This window comes from Chiroxiphia lanceolata, chromosome 10 (genome assembly GCF_009829145.1).
Source record: "Chiroxiphia lanceolata isolate bChiLan1 chromosome 10, bChiLan1.pri, whole genome shotgun sequence".
In the NCBI taxonomy this organism is placed as follows: Eukaryota; Metazoa; Chordata; class Aves; order Passeriformes; family Pipridae; genus Chiroxiphia; species Chiroxiphia lanceolata.
Genome location: NC_045646.1, coordinates 24,259,449 through 24,280,981, shown reverse-complemented (window position 1 = coordinate 24,280,981; position 21,533 = coordinate 24,259,449). Strand labels below are relative to the sequence as shown.

The 21,533-nt window shown below is 43.6% G+C and overlaps 1 protein-coding gene across 1 annotated transcript in view; it reads left to right on the top strand.

The window, feature by feature from the left end:
- The window catches only part of HS6ST1 (heparan sulfate 6-O-sulfotransferase 1), a 186,785-nt gene extending 165,457 nt beyond the window's left edge, over positions 1-21,328 (top strand). Inside the window, exon 2 of the mRNA XM_032697807.1 lies at positions 14,709-21,328. Coding sequence (XP_032553698.1) covers positions 14,709-15,417 — 709 coding nt within the window. The 3' untranslated portion in view covers positions 15,418-21,328. The remainder of the gene's footprint in view (positions 1-14,708) is intronic.
- The last annotated feature ends 205 nt before the right edge of the window (positions 21,329-21,533 follow it).

Sequence of the window (21,533 nt, the reverse complement as noted above, 5' to 3'; positions counted from 1 at the left end):
CAGTGCCTCTGCTGTTAATTTAATGTCCTCCTGGGACAGACAGAGAATATCACTATGCATTGTCCCTGATAATGGGCTTCATCCCACAGGGAGGTTCTGTCTCTTCACAGCACCTCTGAACATGCCCTGAAGCCTCATCCAGAGGTCCTGGATGACAGGGTCCCCTAAGCAGAGAGACCAGGAGGCCAAGGTGGCCCAGGGACCCTGCTTAGGAAGACAGAAATTGGGAGAAGTGCCTGCTCAGCCCCAGCTGGTGCCTGCTACCAAACATGTGTCAATCAGTGATGGAAAAACCACGCAGTGTCTGTCTTCCAGAGGAGAGCCGTGCTCGTGAGCTGCAGTGCACAAGGGCTGAAATCTCTTGGTTAAAACATACGTTGCGAGAAATGAGAAAAACCTAAAGTAAACAGTTTGCAGAGGTGAGCATCTGCTGATTGCTGCTATACCCAGGCAAAATGAGGCTCTGTTTGAAAATGATCTCATTTTGCCCTTGCCTGCCTTTTTTATACAGTGGAATAACTGACTCCTCAGGAAGGCAGAAGGCTCCATTACTTATGTTTCCTCAGTGCATTTTCTCTCCCAAACAATGTTTTCCTCCCCCAAGAGCCTAATTATCACCTAAGAAATGTTAACAGCCAGATCATTGGAACTCTGAAAAGGTTTTGATCAAATACAAGCAAGATGTAGTTTATATTTTGCTGCCCTGTATTCCAGGAGCAGCTGGTCTCCTGAGGTAGGAAAGTGTGGACTAAGTTAATGAATTTAAATATGCTTCTGTTAGATCTTTTAATCATGAATGTAATTGCATCTAGTAGTCTTTTTAGTTTTTAAATATAGAGATACAGAGTATGTGATTGGAATTTTTTTATTTTTTTTTATTTCTTGTTCATTTTGAAATCTATTGCTACTGTTCCTCCCTTCAGGGAATTCTCTAGAAGGAACACCTTGTCTTCCCAGAGTGAACACTGAGAATCTTTACTGTGCTGACTTTTTCACCGTTAATTTTCTGTATTATCAATCCCCTTTCTATCCCTCTCTACAGCTGTTCTGCCTTCACTGTGTCTGGCATAAGGAGGATACACATGTAGTAACAGGTACACCGAGCCCAAGCATAGAGTAGGAGGAATTTACCTTTGGTTTTCTCTGTCTCTGATACATACCTTTTGTGTCAGCTCTGGCACTTGTCTCTAGGCTGACTGGAATAACAGGATGCACCACAAGCATCAGCCCAGCTTCTCAGAAAGACTAACAAGGGGAATTTGAACCCCAGTACCTGTGTCCCGCAGGTGACTGAGGGGTGTAGCATTTTTGTGTTTCAGCTCATTGATAATAAAAAATGTCCTCAGGTTCAATGGAGCAGACAAAGGAAGCAGTGCTGGCAGTTCTCTGATGCTAAAAGCTTTCCACATCTCTTGCTTTTGTACCCACCCTCTCTTTGGGATGAAAAAATGCAATACACCAAGCTGAGATCCCACAGAGTATTCAAAGAAATGGATTGCAATGGCTCTGCCACGCTCCAGCTCCCACTGGCAAAATATACAAAGAAAAGATAAATTCTTATGTGAGGAAACAGGCAGGGGAGTGAATAATTCAGGGCTGTGAGATATGGAGCCTCATATGACCGGATCACCAGCTCTCATCCCTCCCAGGTTGGTGGTGCCTGAAAGCCTCTCGAAGCTCAGCAGTTGCCAGCGTATGTGGAAGAGCCAACAGCCCCAGCCCAGCAGATCCCAGTGGGCAGAGACTTAGCACAGCACGCTCTAGGGATGGGGATTGCCACATTCTTATTCCAAAATTCACCAAGAAACACAAGAAACTTTTTCTCTGTGATAATTGTTTTGACGGAGACCAAGCACATGCCTGCATTCAAACTGTGGTTATTTCAGTAGTGCTGATAAACCCCTTTTGGGAGAGAACTTACACTGGCAAGGTTCCTCTGCTCCATAGCTTAACCCCTTTCCCTGTACAGGATAAACCATACCCACAACCACATATATAGCTACCCACAGCCTTTTTTGCTGGCATTGCTATTTGGCTGGCAATATTCTTTTATTATTTACTTCTCACAGTACAGCTATGCCAGCAAAACTCTTCCATGTAACCTAAGCTAAGGAAGGAGAAAATGCCTGTGTAAATTTTTCAGAGGTGGTGTTTTGTAGTCAAGCCTGAGGCAGAGACTTAAGCAAAAGGCTGTATGGGTAAAGAACTGTAATGCCCCACCACAAACCCCAGTGCTGTGGTTATGTGTGCCACATCACCCGCGGGCCAGTGGGCACTGTGGGAGCAGGGGGTAGCTGTTGAATTGGAAATGTAAATACCCCGGGGCAAGTGCTGTCAGTCCCTCTGGGAGGAAAGCTGTGTGAGCAGGGAATTGCCCTGGGAGGAGGCGCTTGTGCCCACTCGTCCTTGGTGGTGGTACCCAGCTGGGTGACTTGGGCCAGGCTGTGGAGTGGCACACGGGCACTGCCACCTCCAGCGCCGCTGTGGAGAGGGACACAGACACAATTACCAATTCCCGGCAATTAAATGAGATTGCACTTGTGACCTTACTATGTAAGAGAAGACAAATCCCATGAGAAGAGAAGGAAAGTGTTGGCGTAAGGAGCGGTCCCTCCCTGCCAGAGCCATTCCATAGCAGGCAGGTGCCATCTAGTGGGAGCGGGGCCGGGCTGAGGCTGGGCACAGCCGGGGATTCCCTCTGCTCTGGCATGTCCGGGGATTCCCAGGCTGCAACATAAGCAGGAATAGTCCTGCTGTGTACTTCCTTTGGAGAGATGCAGAAAGATTTTCTAAGTTGAAAGCAGCGCTTTATGGAATGGCAACCCACGCTTTTAAGCACATAATTAGACTTATAATAATAATTATTATTATTCTATTTATTGTATTATTTATTATTTTATTATTTATTATATTATATTTATTGTTATAATTAGGCTTATTAATTAGCTGCAGAAGAGCTTGGCTACCTTTTGGCCAGCTGGGACACCTCAGGAGTCCTTTCCGCAGAAGGCGAGGGAATAACGTTGGCCTGTATTGAAAGCCTTTCAAGGATTTATTAATCAAAAAGCAGCTTTTCAAAATCACATTCAACACATTGCTGCTTTTCTGGTGTTCATAGGTATTCCTGCTAAGCACAGGGCAAGGAACCCCATTAACCACCCTTGGAGGCAGAAGAAGCGAAGATTTGGGAGGACATGATATCCCTTCTTGCCAGTGCAGGGGAGCTGTCCCTCTGAAATACCCACTGGATGTTTCAGAACTCTCTCAAGGCTCACAGTGTGCAAGTCTGAGGAATCACCCAGCAGAGTAATCCTGCAGCTGTTGAAGTTTTGAAGACTCAAATGTCCCTCTGAAGCCCCAAACCACAAGTCTGATTTGTGCTTCCTGCAAGTGCTGCTGAGAGGAAACAGGAAGATTCCTGTAATTAGAAATAGCTTTGCACCTCTCTCGGCAGTGCCTGGGACAGGTCACTCCCAGAGACAGGATGCTGGCTGGCCAGGACAGAGCAGTGATGGATTTGGAGCAGCCCTTTCCAGCACTGCTCAGCTAATGAATTTTGCAGTCTTTGTTAGCTTCCTCAGCACAGTGATTCACTTAGGAGAGAAATTGTTTCTGTGAGCTAGACCATCACTTTGACAATTCCTGTTGGACGTGTCTGTATGTCTGCTTTAAATGAGCAGTGGCTGCTGAGGCTGGCAGGGAGTACTCTTGTTGTTTGGAATAAAATACCCACCCCCTCATACTGTGCATGTTGCACATTCTCCTTCTCTTTAGGAAACAGTTTTAACAAAAGTGTTAATTGCAGGGCAGCTCATGCTGGGTTGTTTTCAGGCTCAAGCAAAAGAAGTCAAAACCGAAAATTAACCTACTGTTTTCAGATCAATAATTTGTGAAAAAAATGAACAACGATGCCCACGAAGTCTCTGCTTGTGCTGTGGGGAAGGGCTGGTGTTGGTTACAGAGACTGCATAATGAGCAGCCCCCTCTTCCTTGGGCTGCAGCCCCGTGCTCAGCCCAGCTCAGCTCCAGTGGTGGTTTTAAGAGCAAACTCCCAGCACTTCCCTCCTTAGGGCTGACCCGGGACACAGTGGAGTTCGTGATGGCCTGACATCCATTGCTGTTCACTGCATACCCTTTGATGGATTTGTTGCATACAGCTTTTAGTAATGCCTTGATTTCCCAGGAAATTATGTGTTTTAGACAGAAGCCATGCATCTTGTTACTCCTGCCAGCTGGCAGGGGGGTGTGCACGTGCATACAGATATTTGGTGTTTAATAATTGAACCTAGATGTATCAAGGTTAGCAGCATGTCTTTCAGCTTTAAAGACAGAGCACTGTTAGAGGAAAATGGGATGTTTTCCTGTGCTGAAAACAAATTTTTCTTCCCCAGCTAATCCTGGTGTCTGCAGCTGCTGTGTCAATATCTCCTCCTGAAAGGCAGGGAATGAACTTCTGAACATCTGTAACAGCTACATTAAGTGGCGTGGTTTATTGTAGAATTATGGATGATGATGGCTGGATTACTAAATTGTAAATCAATCAAAGCATTTTGATGATATTCTAGACCGTGAAAGAGAGACTCATACAGGAAGAGACAGTGATTTATTGCACCAACTGGTAACACATTCAGCCCCAGTCATTTTTATTTATCATTATTTTGAAAAGATTTCAACCCTTCATAAAAGCAAATTAAAAAAATCTGTAAAGATGATACAATTCTTCTGTACTGAAAATTGACACTCCTGAACTGTGATTTCTAGTGGTAGAAAAGTGAAGAATAAGGAACTTTAGATACACAAACTTCATAATAAATTAGTTGAACAATTGCCTTTGTTTAATTGTCTTACAATCAAATGAAGGGAGATTTTTCCTTTTCATCCTTAAATCTGTTCCTTTGAAAGCATCTCACGGTATCTGGAGTTTTAAACCATGGTACTCAGGATTTTGAAGGCTTAGAAAGTCATCCATTTCCAAGGCATTAGCAACACAGACAGGATTTATTTCAATCTCTGCAGATGATTCTTTGATCTGGGTCTTGCTTAAGTGCATTCCAGTGCAATTAATTAGAAAAACAGTATAAGGCAGTGGCAACTCCAAGTGATCTTAAATGTAAAAGTGACTGATTAGTAGCTCTGCTTTCGTGAGGATTATCTTTTGCTGCTTGACAGCATCTGCTATTCCTGAGCAAGGGAGAGTCAGTTCATTGAGGAGAGAGAGTTTGAGTATTCTTTGTAAGCCATTAATATGACTATTCACAAGAAAAGCAGCAGTGTGGGAACCTCTTCTGGCTCTGATTTTAAGAAGGAACTGGGAAAATGGAGTTAGGGCCAGTGCCCTGCCTGATGCCGTGGTGTGTGTGGCAGTGTGGAGCTCACACTGATGGCTTTGCTGGGCTGTAGTTGTTTGTTCCCTTTTGCTGACAGCCCCATGTGGCTTGCAGAGCTCTTTGGAAACCGGTCCTTCCACTGTACCTGTTTCTAGGAATGGGTTGAGCTGCTGTCCGTGTTTTTCTTCTTTGGAATGTCTTGTTTCTTGATGTTCACTGGCTGGCTGAAAGTTATAATGTTAGTCCATTGTATGTCCAGGATATGTCAATCCAGTTTAAAAATTCTGTGTATCTCGATTCTGTTTTCAGAGTCTTCCCACTCAGATCAATAAAAGTAGCCATCCATCAGTTTTTGATTGGAACAAGATTGATCACTCAGCAACTCAGGGGTGCAGTGTTGCAGCTGCAGCTGTCTGACACAAATATTGCCTCCCTTTGCTGAAAAATTCAATTGTCCTGCATAAGCAATCAATATCTGTTCCTCTGACTATTCTTGCTTCCTTAATCTTCCTGTATGGTTTCTTTATAATTTAATCTTCTTCAAGGAGCCATATTTCCTGTCTATCATGCTGTTACATTTTTCTTGAATCTTTTTTGAATCTCACAGCCAGTGGAGCTTCTGTGATTCGCAAGAGAAGCTGACTTACAGTTCAAAAGAAAATGCAAATTCCAGCCTATCTGTTTTATTTACACTTGTTTCAAATAAATATCTTTACATATTGCATAGTTACTGCTGCTTTGTCTTTGCACTTTATCAACTTGCTTCTGGTTTTCTTTTTTCCGTGTGGCAATGTGCTGATCATTCTTTCTTGTGCATCCTGAAGTGTGCAGGGATCAGATGCAGAAATCCTACTTTATTAGTTTAAATATTCACTTGTTTTATTAATTGCATCCATCTTGACACCTGGGGAGGCTAAATGCCTGGCAGTCTCTCTCTCCCCAGGGCAGAGACTCATGAAGCTGTGCAGATTTCTGTGCAGAACCAGTGCAGCTCAGTCCCAGTGCCGTGGGGGAAGGCTCCGTGCCATGGCAGCCTGCACTGCTAATGTATTAGGGGACAGCACTTACAGTGCAGCTGGAATGAGATCCCAGATGCTTTCCACTTACCTGGTGCTGGGGTGAAAACTGATATCCTATGCTACATGTCCAGTGGGACACTCTGACACAGGGATGAAAAGTTCAGTATCTCATTGCAAATGTCTCATTACTCTTGAGGGGTTGATTTGTTTCTTGCTTGGTTCTAATGTGGCCACATACAGGGAGAAACTACTAAAAAAAAAAAAAGGGGATACCTCTAGCAAATATTTTAGAGTAAATATGGGTGTAATGTGTTACTGAAATCTGTATTTTGTGTAATGCCAAAATCAATACAAGTGGCAGTCTCTGTGATAGAACCAATAACGTGAAGTGAGTGAAAATTTTTCTTTTGGAGAACAGCCATGTTTTTTCCTTCCTGAAATTTCCTACCTTGATGACAGCAGAGGCAATAGTAAAAGCAAAAGAATGCAAAGAACAGGCAGGAGTTGCAGTCCACCTTTCTGCCGTGTGTCCTCTGCCAGCACTGATGTAATCCTTCTGGCACCGAAACTTTCCACTGCCGTCTGTCGGCATTCCGATGTGCTATTGATTAGGCAGTTTACTGAGGTCACTTAGGAATCACAACAAACCTCCTGAACTTGGGAAAGGTAATAAATCAAAGGCATTTGATTTGTAACTTGCCATCATTTTTGGTGCCTTGCTTCAGCAGAGGACAGCAGTCAACACTTCCTAAGCTCTTGATATGAGGAAGGTTATGATGGCAAAAGAAAGCGCTTGTTTATAAACGGTGCAAGTAACATAAGCTTTTAATGGGTCCTAGAGGAGTCCAAGGCTCCAGAGGGCTTTGGAATGCCTTCCTCTCCACCCCCATCTGCTCCCCTCACCCTGACCCCCACTTTTTTTTTCCAAGCCTTTGGCCAATTTTCATCACATCTGTCATTTTGAAAAATGAACTGGCGGTTCACTCCTAAGGTTCAGAGCATGCCATGTATCTTTTTTTAGATTAACTTGTTTGCAAAGAGACAGTTCAACAGGAAATTCTTGTGCTTACACAGCAGCGCAATTTTTATGAAAAGCAGAGATGCTGTTAAAACTCGCAGTCTGTTTCTGTTCTGTTAATTGGATATAAAAGGCATGAGACACGAGGGTGATAGGACCACACTTGTTTCCTGGGTAAAAGCCTATTAGTACGTTGCTAACAAGTCTGAACCAGGGCTGAGTTTGTGTAACAGTGTAGGATGAACACTAGCATCTGAGATAAAAGTGCACCCTCGTTTCATTCACGGAAGTGGTGGTCCTGAACGTGTCCATTTCTGATGGTTTCAAGGGAATGAGCCATACCTATCTTGATGCATTTGATTCCAGGCATGAAACCTTCCCTGGTATTACCATATGTATGCAATCAGTGTGCAATAGCCTGGGCCATACTGCCGCTCCCAAGGTGGGCACCAAGGCTCCGTGTCCCCTCCCAGCCTTCTGACAAACCACGTTCCACCCATCTGCCCTTGTGGCTGGCTTACATCCTTTGTGTCTCCACTCCAGCTCTGCTGCCTTTGCCTGTATAATTCAGAAGGAATTTCTATGTAACAGGAGTATAGATGCAATACTATTCTAGCTATTGCTTTGCAGACCTGCCTTTCTCTGTAGGTCAGCTTTAAATAGAGACACCTCACACTGTGCTGCAGCCACCGTGTGTGCAGACACACAGCATTACCGCTCCTGGGGATTCCAGAATCAAAGCTGCATTGCTCTGGGGTGACTGGATCAAGCACACAGATTGACCTCTTCCTTGGTTTCACATCTGCAGGTCTCTTCACCACCAGGCTGGAGAAGGCCATTGCAGTTTTGTTTGACTCTCTCTGGTGTTTTTAAGCCGTGACTCAGCCCATGTGTGGCTTGTGAACACCAAAAGGGAGCTTTTGTTTAAAACGGTTTTGAGTGGATGGGGGGGTGGGTGTTCCTCTTGTGAAATGCCTGAGTTACTGCTTGCTGTTTTTTCTCTTCTTTCACTGTCAGCCTCTGTTATGGCTCCTAGTGCCCTTGCACACAGATGTGGCATTGGTGCACACAGATACACACACACAAGAGCTCCATGGCCTGGGCTGGCACTTGCAGTGTGACTATCATGGATGATGAAAAGCTGCCTCATCAGGATTTCAGAGTGTTCAAAATCCTCCACATTTCATGAAACACATGGGGGAAAAGAGAGGCGTGGCTCTTCTCCTCTGCCTCTGACTCCTGGAGCAGCCTGAGGGTTGTTTGGAGTGGCTCTGGCACCACTGCCCCAGGAATGGCCCATGGTGAAATCAGACCCTGGGACCAGTCCCTGAGTGAGGATCTGGAGGGTGAGCAGAGCCTGTGTAAGGGTTGGTTGTTACCTTTCCAGACATCCTATCTTTTAATACAGCCAAGTCCCAAATGCAGAAACCATCAGGCAAAACAAACACAACTATGCAAAACAAACCCAGCCCCCAAGGCAAGCACTGACACCCTTCTCCTTTCCTGGCAAAGGAGATGGTTGGTGTAGCTGTTTACCCAGGCTGAGAGCTGGAGGATCGGGTTTGCTATTCAGTTTCTTGGCTTTGGGGGCTTTGTGTTGCAACGTTTATTTTAAATGCAGGGGACAGAAAAGATGTGTTTATTTTGTTTATTTGTTTGTGTGGGGTTTTCTTTCTGTTTCTATGAGTTTTAAAGGACTGAAGAGTTTATTGTGTGTGAAATGCAGGAAGAGTGTAAATGAACACCAGATGAGAGGAAATAGACTCAGGAAAATTAGGGCTATTTGCTACCAAAGGAAGTAATCATTGTACATATATTAAATTCCAATCTCTAACTGAGAATGTGTTTGTTATGCAAGAAATCTGACTGTAGAGGAAAAAGGGAATTATGTGGAGTCTTCCCAAGGTTGGGCTTTAAAAATGGTAAGAATGGCTTTGATGCACTGCTGGTGAATAAGCCAGGAAGCAGCTTTTACTGAACCAGGTGATGGGGTTGGCTGGAGGGGGTTCTGCATCCCAGAGTTTCCCACTGTCACAGAAGGTTTTTCTCTGTGCAGAAGGGGAAAACAGTTTTTCATACATCTGTTATTTGTAGGTAACATTTAGTATGACTTTGTAATGAGAACATAAATTCTTAGTAACCTTTCATCTGCCACATTCTCAGCTCGTCTGTCATTAGAGACACCTGACTTACCTGTAAGTCCTTGCTGGACCTGTTCCTTAAGGATACACTGTCTGTTTTCAGTGGAGATAACCCTTACCTGGCAGTCTCCTTCAGTGTCTCTGTCAGGTGAGGGTTCAGGTGGTCGCAGGGGGGATGCTGAGTGCTCTGGTTCTTCCTCCCTCAGTCCCTGAGGGCAGGGCAGGTGCACATCTGAATTTCACTGGTGGGAGGCAAAATCCCTGGTTGTTTCAGTGATAAACTATTTACAGTGAGCCAGTAGGAATGGAATAAGGACCCTCTCGAATGATTTGAGGAGTGTGTAATACATGGGCTTGGCTTACAAGGATGCCTTAAATCAGCCACAAATTCGGTGCTACTGCTTCTTTTAAACAAAACAGTATTCCTCATTCCTGCAAGTGGTGGACACCCTGTTCAGTTAATTCAGCAAGGATAGAGAAAGACTTTTTATAATTTTTTTTAATTCTTTATCAGGAGAAAAATTATAGCCTGGGGGCATGTTGCTTTGAGAATTTGGGATTACTTGGTTGAAGTTGACCTATGCAGCTTCCTTACCCTTCCCCCTCCTGGCAGGCAGATGAAGCATTTATGGTTGGAAGTGGCTATCCATATTTTTTCTTTATCTGGTGGAAGGCCATCACAGTAATCAAGAAGGACTTGTTACAGATTTTGCTTTTCCTGTGAGGGATGCTTGAAAGCTCAGTGAAGAACCTGTAGAAATAAAAAAAAATGAGATATTTTGGCTGTGTGGGAGGGAAGCATTTAAGCATAGCAAAGAATAGGGGATTACACAGTCAAATAAGCAGTTCTTGGCAGATTTTAGAGACCAGGAGTGAGAAGTAAGAAAAGTGTATCAGAGTGTAGGAAAGCATGGAAATGAAGAGAGATAATAGCATCATATTTAGAAGCTGTCACTTTATCAGAATTATGTTGACTGGTTGTTAGCAGAAGAGAAGGAATTGTTTTTTTAGAGGAAGAAGGGTTGCATTTTCCCTTCATTAGCTGAGGAACCTGCTTACAGGAACTAAGACAGAATATTACTAAAAGGGGGCTTCAGCCACAAAAGAAAGGGTTATTTTTAACCCAGGGCTGCTCAGTGGCTACATTTGCAGCATGGCCCTGCAAAATACCTCTGCTGGCAATACTAAGGCTGCTTTGTGCTGCTCTGTGAGAGTGGGAAGGAGAAATCCGGATGGGAATCCTGTGGGGCAGCAGTGCCTCTGACGCCTGTGTCATGAAAATATGCCTTCAGTTAACTATTGTCCTCTGACCTCCATCCGTGCTGAAACAGGGGCTTTGCATAATCATGGAAGGAGTCGGCTCCTGCTCCAAAAGATGTTATGTTTTGAATTTCCAAAACAGACAAAGGAAACATTGTGAGCCCTTCGCACATGGGAAACAGGGGCAGAGAGAGAGATTTGTCTGGGACACACAGGCTAATTTTGGCAGAAGGGGCACTTAAACTGAGGTTTCCTGAATTCATTTGTGCACTACAACCACAGGATTGCCCTTCCTTTCTAATATTGGATTTTGTTCTTCCTGAAACTTCAATTCTAATACAGGGTTGTTTATCAAAAACATTCTTTAATTCTGTTCTATTTAATAGGTACACTAGAGATTCTTTCCTTGTACAAAACTGTGCTGCTTGCGTGCAGGTCCAGGTTGCAACTCTGCAAGTGCCTCAGGGAGCTTCAGGTGGATTTTCTTGTTGGGGCTGCCAGGAACAGTGATCCAAGAAAAGACTTCGGCTTCTGCTTGTCTTTGTCCCCTTGTGGATCACAACCCCATGGGATATATAAGGGGAGCCTGCAAGAGCATTCATGAGGTTCTGCCCCACTTCATGTGGGAGGAAAAACAAAAGTGTCTTACTAACCCGAATGTCCATTTTTCTTGCTCAGGCTTGTTCAGTCCAGAAAGGCCAGTGAGACTTGGCATTGCATGGCCAGACTGGCGTGTGCTTCCTCATGAATTTCAAGCCCCTGCTGACAAGTGGCACTGCCCATGTTCTCAGCCACGCTGGCACAGAGTTCCCCCGACCTTCTCACGGTTCTAATGATGCTGCTAACAGATGATGCTTTAGAGTTACCTACCTTTTCTCTAAACTTAAAAGCAATCCCCAAGTATTGCACTTTGGGAATGGAAACTTCAGCCTCTTAAGTGCCCTGGATGCATAGTTCCATGGTCATCCATCTAACATCTAAGTGGCACATCTCTGGCTCCTGAGGTCCCAGTCTTCCTGAAGATGAGCTGTTCACTTGCCTGAGAGCTGAGGGAATCTGTACCTCAGAAACTAAGATCCTTCCAGAAAGCTAAATACAAGTTTGGGAGTGAAACTTTCAGTATGTCCATGGTGGGTCTCAACTTACACAGTTTAAACTATTCTTTTGCTTTGAAGTCTCTGTTTGGGTTTGTTTGTTGAGGTTTTTTTAATTTTATTTATACTCCACTGGGGCAGCTTCCTGAAGTACCTTCAGGGGCCTGGTTCCACTGCTTGTATTACAGTTTCCAAAGAAAAATTTGATTTCTGTGTTAGGAGGCAAGCTCCTTCCTTCAAGCACTTTCTGTGTGACAGAGCTGGAAAGAGTTCAGTAAAATTTCAAAAAATGTAACCTATTTTCCTGTGTTTTCTGAGGTGAATCTTTGAGAGAGATCACTCATGGTAAAATATTTACTAGTGTATCTCCTCAACTAAGGTAGGAACTCTTACAGAGCAGGTGTGAAGAAAGAAATACTTGCTCCTTAAGCTTTTTTCAATCCATGTCCTGTTCAAGCTGTCTCTGTTTCAGTGGACTGCTGAAGCTTTGCATGATATTTATTAACCTGATTTACTAATTGACTCCTAAAATTTAAACAGAGACAGAGAGAACATAAGCTGGACTCAGGCTTACAGGAATCAGTTTTGTGCCAGTTCTGCTGCAAACACCCATTTGAATTTATTATATTTATCATTTATAATAATATATTATTGTATATTTGGCTTATTAATGTTTGTGGTTCCCCTGTCTACCAAATGCAGATGCTAATTCTTCCTTTTTTCCCTATCCATACTTGTGCAGACAGCAGGTTTGGACAGGAATCAGCTCCTCCTGTGTCTTTGGATACCTCACAAATGAGTCCCTAATCTTAGGTGAACCTCGTAGTTGCTTCTGTAAGCCAGAAAATAATGATGGGCTTCAACCTGCTCAGGGATAAATGCAACCTTTGGATTACATTGGTGTAAATAAAAAGTCCACTGCAGTTCCCAAGTCAAAAACTGCTGGTAGTGTTTAGCATCAATGTCTGTCACTTGAACATCTGGTGTTCATCACTGCCTTCCTTTTCCTTCCACTGTCATATTTTATCCCCATCTGTTAGAGGTTTCTTAGCTCAGACTGTATAAATCACAGCTGCCTCACAGTCAGGGTAGTGGAATCGTTACAGGCTGCAAGGCAAAGGAATGAAAAAGAGGTAGATTTAAGGGAAGTGTTTCTCTTCTGTACTCTGCTCCCTTTCTTTCTCCCCTCTCCCTGTACACAGACAGTACTGGGCAGTATTACTAGACAGCCTGATACTTTTGCTATGAAGAGAGATGGAAAAGGTTCTAAAAATAGCAAATGTTTTTACCAGCCCTGGTTCTGAAGGCAGGAGGAGGAGAGGAATTGGAGCCAGAATGGACATCCATTGCCATTGCTGGAAAGACCAAAATTGACTGTTTTGGAACAACTCTTCTGCAAGTTAGTAATAAATTGGGAAAGCAAACATTCATTAATATCAGACTTCCTGGGCAATGACTTTGATGTATTTTTTTTTTAAATTAAATTGCTCTTATTGCAGTAATTTAGGCTACTATTAGGAAGAATAATACTGCACGTGCTAGGAAAACTTGGGTGGTTTAAAACTAGCCAAAAGCAGGATACTTTTACTTTTTCTTTACCTCAAGAAACTGTGCAGTGGCCTCCAATGGCCATCACGTCTGGTGTTCCCAAGCCATGCTGGCAGGGCAGTGAGCCAGAGCAGCATTCCAGAGATGCACTTCTGATGGGGAGGTAGATCCTCCACCACCCCTATAGGAAACATTTCCAGTAGCATGTGTGCATTACCTGCCAAAGCAAGGTCACACAGCCCCCTGCACCTGCATGTGGGTTTAATTCCCTGCCAGCCTTAGCAAGTAGAGGTATTTCCTCATTCTAGAAATGCACAGAGACTCTTTAGTCCTGAGCTACTGGTAATTAGAGAAGAAAAGACCCATTTCCCTATGTCTGGAGAGGGCTGTTGCAGACTGCCACCACTATCAATCCCAGAACTTTTTCCAGGCTCAAGGTGGGCTGAAGCTGGAGGGTCTCTGTACAGCTGTCATGTTTTCAGTTCTAGGGACAGTTTGTATTGTTGGGGACTGCATTATACTTGGAACAGCAAGAATGCCCCATGTCACTATGTGTGTTCTTCCTGATTGTCTTGCTTTTTCTTTCTTTTTAGTCTCATTTGTCAAAAGTGTATCTCAAGTTTGTTTGATTTGATATCAGGTTGGCTGAAATGGGAATAAATTATTGCTGCTATTGCTCATTATCAGCTTAGTCTTCTCTTTCTGCAAAGCATATTGCATTCCTGATTTCCCATTGTTTTTCACTTATTTTCCTGTGGTGTTATCCTGCTACTCACTGCAGACTCCCAGATTCCAGCTCGGCAGCAGATCAATCAAGCAGTAGGTGTCCTGGTCAGCATCTGCATGAAGTGAAAGTGATAGGCCCAGCTCATAAACAGATGGGCTGCTGGGCTGTACTATGGAGCAAGTCCTGGCTGATGCAGAGGGCACATGGTGGTTGGTGTGAAAGGCCAGGCAGTCCCTGGAGTCACAGTTGTTCTCTGAAGGTAGTCGATTGGTTCACTCCTGCTGATTTGTTCTGACATTGCAGTCTGTTGCTGGAAGTGGATGTCGTCCTGGTGAAAGTGTTATTACTTGGCAAGGCTAAAATGTGGGGCTGTGAGAGACGGAAACGTGGGTCTAATGTTGCACAAACTCCTTCGCATGAGATATTGAAAGAAAATAATCCAAGAATACGGTGGAAAGGATGTTGTGATGTTGATTTACTCAACTTTTTTTGCTGTCTGCACCAGATTTCTGCTTGCCAAGCATCTTTCTTATTACTAGCAGAATATTTATTCTATTTTCTCTTCCTCTTGTAGAAAATTTTACTACATCACGCTGCTGAGAGACCCCGTATCTCGTTACCTCAGTGAATGGCGTCACGTCCAACGAGGAGCCACTTGGAAGACCTCCTTGCACATGTGTGATGGCAGGACACCAACTCCTGAAGAGCTGCCATCGTGCTATGAAGGCACAGACTGGTCGGGCTGCACGCTGCAGGAGTTCATGGATTGCCCCTATAACTTGGCCAACAACCGCCAAGTGAGGATGTTGGCTGACTTGAGCTTGGTGGGCTGCTACAACATGTCCTTCATCCCAGAGAACAAGCGAGCACAGATCCTGCTGGAGAGCGCAAAAAAAAACCTCAAAGACATGGCCTTCTTTGGCCTGACAGAGTTCCAGAGAAAGACTCAGTACCTGTTTGAGAGAACTTTTAACCTGAAATTCATCCGGCCCTTTATGCAGTACAACAGCACCAGGGCAGGGGGGGTGGAGGTGGACAATGACACCATCCGCAGGATCGAAGAGCTCAATGACTTGGACATGCAGCTCTATGACTATGCAAAGGACCTCTTCCAACAGCGCTACCAGTACAAACGGCAGCTGGAGAGGATGGAGCAGAGGATAAAGAATCGGGAAGAGAGGCTTCTTCACCGGTCCAATGAAGCACTTCCCAAGGAAGAGACCGAAGAGCAAGGACGTTTGCCCACTGAGGACTACATGAGCCATATTATAGAGAAGTGGTAGCCTAGGCAGACTTTTATATTAATGATATTCTAGGGTTTCCATATAAGAGATCATGGAAGTAAAATTACAAAAACAACAAAAAAATATTTTATTTAAAAGCAAGTCTGTAAAACAGAAGATAGATTGCTTCCTTAAGCATAGGGTCTTTTTACTGTTTCTTACAAGACCGATGAGATTCTTAAAAAAAACAATAAATACATAAAAATAAAAAAAAGGGTCAACATTCTAATGCAGAGGTAAAAAATGCACAAATGCAGTTACCCACTTGTAAGGCCAAATACAGAAGAATGTTTCTTATCCTCACAATTCAAACACAAATGGCAGAAGTAGGATTTTTAAAAATCTATTTATTCCCTGAGCATAATGATATAAAGACACGTAATTAAAAAACAAGGAAACAGAGGTTTTCTTTTGTGTGGGAGGCGGGATAGGAGTTGCGTTGTTTGTAACTGATAATGGTGACTGAGTTGGGGATGTGCTCTCCTGTCAGGCTGAACTGAGCACAAGGGCAGTCACAGTGTGTCAGCTGGCAGCCACTGCCAGAACGTAGAGCACCATAAAAACAAAAGAAGAAGAAAAATAGCTAGAGGATGAGAAACATTAAAGCAAATTGACTATGGCCTGGGATATGTACTTAGCACAGTGGTTTTGATACATTGCACTGGTATCACATGTACATATGCAACTTCATCCCAAAAATAATAGAGAATTCATGCACAGAGCTCCCAGATTTGTTTCCCAGATGGGTCCCAAAACAAGATAAAAGCCAACGAAATTCCACATGGGCTCAAACATACACTCACATACCATCCTGTCACCCTACACCAGTGCTGCTCATGCCATCATCAGTATTATGTGTTAACAGCACATGGAAACCCTATCCTACATACTGAGGAAAAGGAAGATGAATTTAAACACTCCCTCATAAATCTGCACAACAAGGTTCCAGGAAGACCCTGCAAATGATCAGTCATTAATGGGAACATGACGAGGGCGTGATTTTGTTTTGTTTGTTGCTATGAGAAATACTGACCCAGAATAAGCATACAGATGTACCCTATCTGTATTTTTACAGTTATTTTTACTTGCTTTTATCAAGAGATAATGGGCATCAGCTTGCTTCCAGTGAAGTCAGTAGAACTGATTTAAGTGGGAACAGGATGGAGCTCTCTTCCAGAGCTGTGAAAATTTCTGACTATGGGTCTGAATTAATTATGACACGGTGCACATTGTCTTTTGGCAGGGTGCCTGTTCTGCAGCTCTTACTTTAAATGAACAAGCTGTGTTCATAAAACTGGAAAGGAGAATCATGGATAATGTTTTTTTAGTCTCAGACCACTCTCAAAGCAGAACTCTTTCTCTTTCAATGCTGTTTTTTAGAGGCTCATGTAAGTTTAATCCTCCAGTGTGGGGACAGTCTAACCAGGTTCTGCTTACTGACTTTTGAGTCATAGAACAACAATGACTTCTCTAATTCCTCTTCCCACTCACCAAATTAAAGTATGGCTTATTTTTTTGCTGTTGCAGGCACTTCTCTCTTTGGCTGAAAGCATGGAAATGAAGTAGTTTTTGCCTGGTTCATGTCTCACCCCGTTATTGCTCAGCCTGTAAGACCTGAACCAGCTATTGTTTAGGGCAAACTCTGAACCAAATGGAATATGATTTGATTTTCAAAGGCCATGTTAACTGCAAATCAAATATGGCATTGAAATCACTGGAGGAGAGGCAGAGAGCTGATGCATTCAACTTTAACATGTCATTTTTACAGCATCCCGTTCCCATCACACAAATCCACTGATGTGCTGCTTGGTTTGTATTTTAATTCTCTCTCTGCCTCTGTACACTGTTTCCAACAGTTTCAAATTCAGACTGAATTTTGCAAAAGAGGGGCTTTGTTCTTCTGTGCACACCCTGGGGGATACACCTTACTTTTGGAGATGTTCTTCTCCAGAAGAGTAAAGACGACTGAAAACTTGAGAACAAAAAATACAAACAGCACTTTGGGCTCAATTGCAGCCCTGTTACAGCCCTGAGCCAAAGTCTACCAAAGTCAAAGGATGTCTTTCCTATTGATTTCAGATGGATTTTGGTCAGGTCTGCATCCTGCTGCTGCCAAGTGCTCAAGCACATGCTCTCCTGTCTGCAGGCACAGTGGGACGTTGTTACTCACGCCTTCAGCTGGTACCAGAATGTGCTGGTGGTGTCGATGTCTTTAAGGTTGTGTCAGTACTTCTGCCACAAAATGGCCCCTGTTTCCTCCTAGGTGAAAATTGGGAAGCAAAATGAAGTAGTATTTGGTGGTTGGCTTGGGGGAGAAGGTAATACAACTCCATTTGCTCATCTCTTGATTCCAAGGCTGGGAGAAGCTATGTCTGCTACTTCCCAGCGCTTTTATGTGTCGCTGTAACTAAAGAAAACATTTGTATTTTAAAAATGCAGTTTTACAGGCTGTTTACCCACAAAACCAATACACAAGATATAAAAAGCAACTGTTTATGTGCACAGTTTCCAGCTTTGCCCAGAGGCATTTTGCTGTGTGTCCTGTGTGACGGATCCATAATGCACAAGTGGTTACTGCAGCTCGTCCCTGTCCGCGTGGCACTGTCGGGACTGTGTCGTGATTAGGCCTGAGCTGTTTCTGTGTTACAGGCTCTGAGTAACCAGCTGGATGTTAATGGATCTCTCTGCAGGGTTGTCTGAATCAGAGGCAGCCTCTGACCTTAAAAGCATGTCAGTAGAAGACCTTGTTCCAACATTTTCTTTGTAATATATTGCAGTAACAAGCAAAAGAAATGAAACTGTATTGAAAACTGTCTTGTTAACAGTTTTACTTCAACCCACAAAAGGAGGGCTAACCTCACTTCAGCACTGAGGCAGAACTTTCTAGATTTAAATCCTGCACCCAACACATGCCTCAGTTTCTCCACCTGTACATTGGGAATAACAAATTTATAGACTCTAAGAAGGTATTCCAAAGTATGAAAAATATAGGGCATTTTGAAACAGATCCTAAATAATGGAAAGGAAGAGAATGGCCCAAAAGCCATCCCCACCCTGGCTGTTGTGCTGATCCAGTCATGGCTGTAGGCCATGAATTAATTTATTCTAAGTGCTGTGTGCCAGAACATGGGTTGCAGGATGTACCTGGCACTATCTTCCTCCTTTAGTGGGTTCAAGGGAACTTTTTTAACATAATGTGAATGTAGTTTTTTGTGGTTTATATGTACCACAGTTTGAAGTGGTACTATTTCTTTTATTTTTAGGATTGATAATTTGATGCTACAATAACATGGAAAATGTGTGTGTAGTTTTAAAATTAATGGAGACCAACAGCTTTAAGGCACTCCAGCAGAAGTAGTGGTCAGATAGTACATTCTTGTTCAGTATCTGCCCCTTTCTTCCAAAATGTTTTTCCGGTGACTTACAGACACATCAAGATCATCTTCACTACAGGAAGTGTTTCTTCAGGGGGTTGTCAATGCATCATGACCCAGGTCAGGCCAGGTGAGCACTGGAGTGCTGAGGGCAGGTGCACGATTGCGACCTGTCTCTTGGGGAGTTGGTGAGGCAGTTCCCCCTGAATTCAGATTTTACTTAGTTGGATGCTTATCCAATCCACAGGGATACCCCCTGGAAAGCCTCCACGGAAGCTGGGGCTGTGTGAGATGTTTCTGAGGGTCTATGCAGTGAGCAGTGTTAGTGTGAGCGAGCAGTTTGGGCAGGCAGCTCTCAGGGCACAGATGATGGATGGCCCCTGGGCTCTGCCATCTTGCACTGTGCTGACCCTGTACACCCACAGAAGGGGATGGGGAGTGGGGATTTCTGAGCAGACTCCATTCCTGCTCTGGCAGGTGGAAAGGCCGAGACATGCTGCAGTGCTAAGAAGATCTTCTTTACTTTTAGTCACCTAAACGGTGTAAACTTCACTGCTTGGTGGGTGTTGTTGCTGAAGAAAAGTTTTTATTGCTGATTGGCCTCGTCCCAGCTAGCTCTCTTGAAGGAGTTTGCCTTCTCCAAAATTTTCCAGACAGTCAGGTGCCATCTTGTACCCTGCCTGGGTCACAAAATGCAGGATTGACTGATGAGGTTGCCAGTCCAGACTATCACAGGATTCAAAATTGTAAAAACAAAGTACTTCATCAAAGGATCAGTGTGAATGTCTGGCTTGTCTGAATTTCTCCCTTCATGCCCAACATTTTGGAATAAATGAGAAGGACTTCAGGTTGATGGTTTTGCACTCCATAGTCCCTTACTTACAAAACTGGGATGGCAATGGAAGCAGCATAAGGAAGATCCCAACAAGGTTTTGCATCCTCTCTCCCAGGACTGTCCTGCTGGAGCACAAAAGAGCAGTGCAGTTGCAGAGAGTGTGAGCAAGGCAGGAGGACACCACAGTGGCAGTACAGACAATTAGGAAGTTTTCAGTTCTGAGCCCATCAAGTCACTTCACAGAGATCACTGGACAGCTACAGGAGGTAATAATTAACATTACAGCACAGGGCCTGGCCCAGATTCATATCCTGGGGTTAAAGCATCTCTAGCTTCTTACTGGTGGTGTTACTCAGAACCCCTCCTCTCCCACAGAATTTTCCAAACGTCACAAAAAAAGGGTAATGCTACAGGAATTCACCACCCAAACTATGCTAAATGTTGTATTCCCAGGGCTATAGCTTGGAATACAACTGGCACTACCTGCTGGATTCAAATCACAGGACTGGCTGTGTTCTCTTTTTGTTCTTGTTTTCACTAATCTTAGCAGATCATGTTCCAGAGGCAGAGGTGAACACAGGATTCTCTGCCTGATCAGGAGTAGAGCCAAGCCTTTATAGCACAGGTCAGTGAGCAGCAGCTCAGGTAAACCAGGGTGCAGCAGAGCTCATGCCTGTGCACACAGTCCCAGCTCTCCGTGGCTGTGTTGCCCCAGCCACAGGAGTTGTGCCAAGGTGAGCGCAGCCCGGAGAAGCACGTGGGTGTTAAAGCCTGTGTCATCCCAGCTGCAGGCGGTTTTCTCTGTAATTCTTAGCCATGCAAGCTGAAAAAAACAAGATTTGCAAATGAGTCTGTCTCCTCAAAGCCCCACAACTCCCCCTCCCCGTTTTCCCCCAGGTGTCAGTTCTGCAGACTGGATTGAGAGAGTTGTACTATAATGAATAATTTTATATTCAAATGGTTTACTGAGCATGATTTGTTTTGTACATATTGGAATATGATTTAACTTATTTTTATTGCCCCTTTTAATCTTTTTTTTTCATAAGGACGAGACAAAAGTCCCCACCCTCTCTCAATGTGAACTTCCTCTGTGTTTATGTGTAGTCTGCCAGGCAAACACACAATAGCCACAGGATTTTTCTCCATCTCCATTGGTATCTGATTTTATTTTCCATTGTAATTTCTTTTCATCTGAGACTTTGCTTATATTGTCTCTTCTTTCCTCTCTGCTGCACAATCTGCACAGAAGGGACAATGCAGGCAGGATTTTCTTTTTCTTCCTCTCCTCTTTTTTGTGTGCTTTACCTACCAAGGAACTCAGTTCTTCTAGGAGTTGTGTGACTGAGGGTAAAAAAATACAGCTGTTCCCCACCTACCTTCCATCCTCCATATTGTAGATCAAACAGATTCAGCTTCTCTGAAAGTGATTGTGGCTGGAGTCATTCCATTGAGCTGAATATGTATGGTTTGCACTTTTTTCCCCCACTTCAGGAACTTAAAAACAACAAAAAATAAAAGGCAAATTTTAACTTGAGCCAAGTAACACTTAAAGCTTTATATATTTATTTATGACATCTTACAAAAAGTGTTAAAATGTTTTTTCTTTTCTTCCACAAGAAAAATTGAATTAAAAATCATCAAAATTGTTTTGTCTAGATCAAGAATGAATGTTAGCAGATGAAATAAACCCTTAAATTGAGCATCTGGTGTGTGTGTTATCCTTGAATTGGCCTTTGGATGCTGTTTCAGTGTAATATGTCTTGCCTGTGTATTACAGAGAGATAAAGCTGCCAGTGGAGTTGATGGAGAATATTTGTTTTCTGCTACAAAAACAGACTCCTAACAAGAAACATTCAAACAGAAACTGCAGTCTGTTCATTCCTATTGTTACATTTCAGCCAGCATTG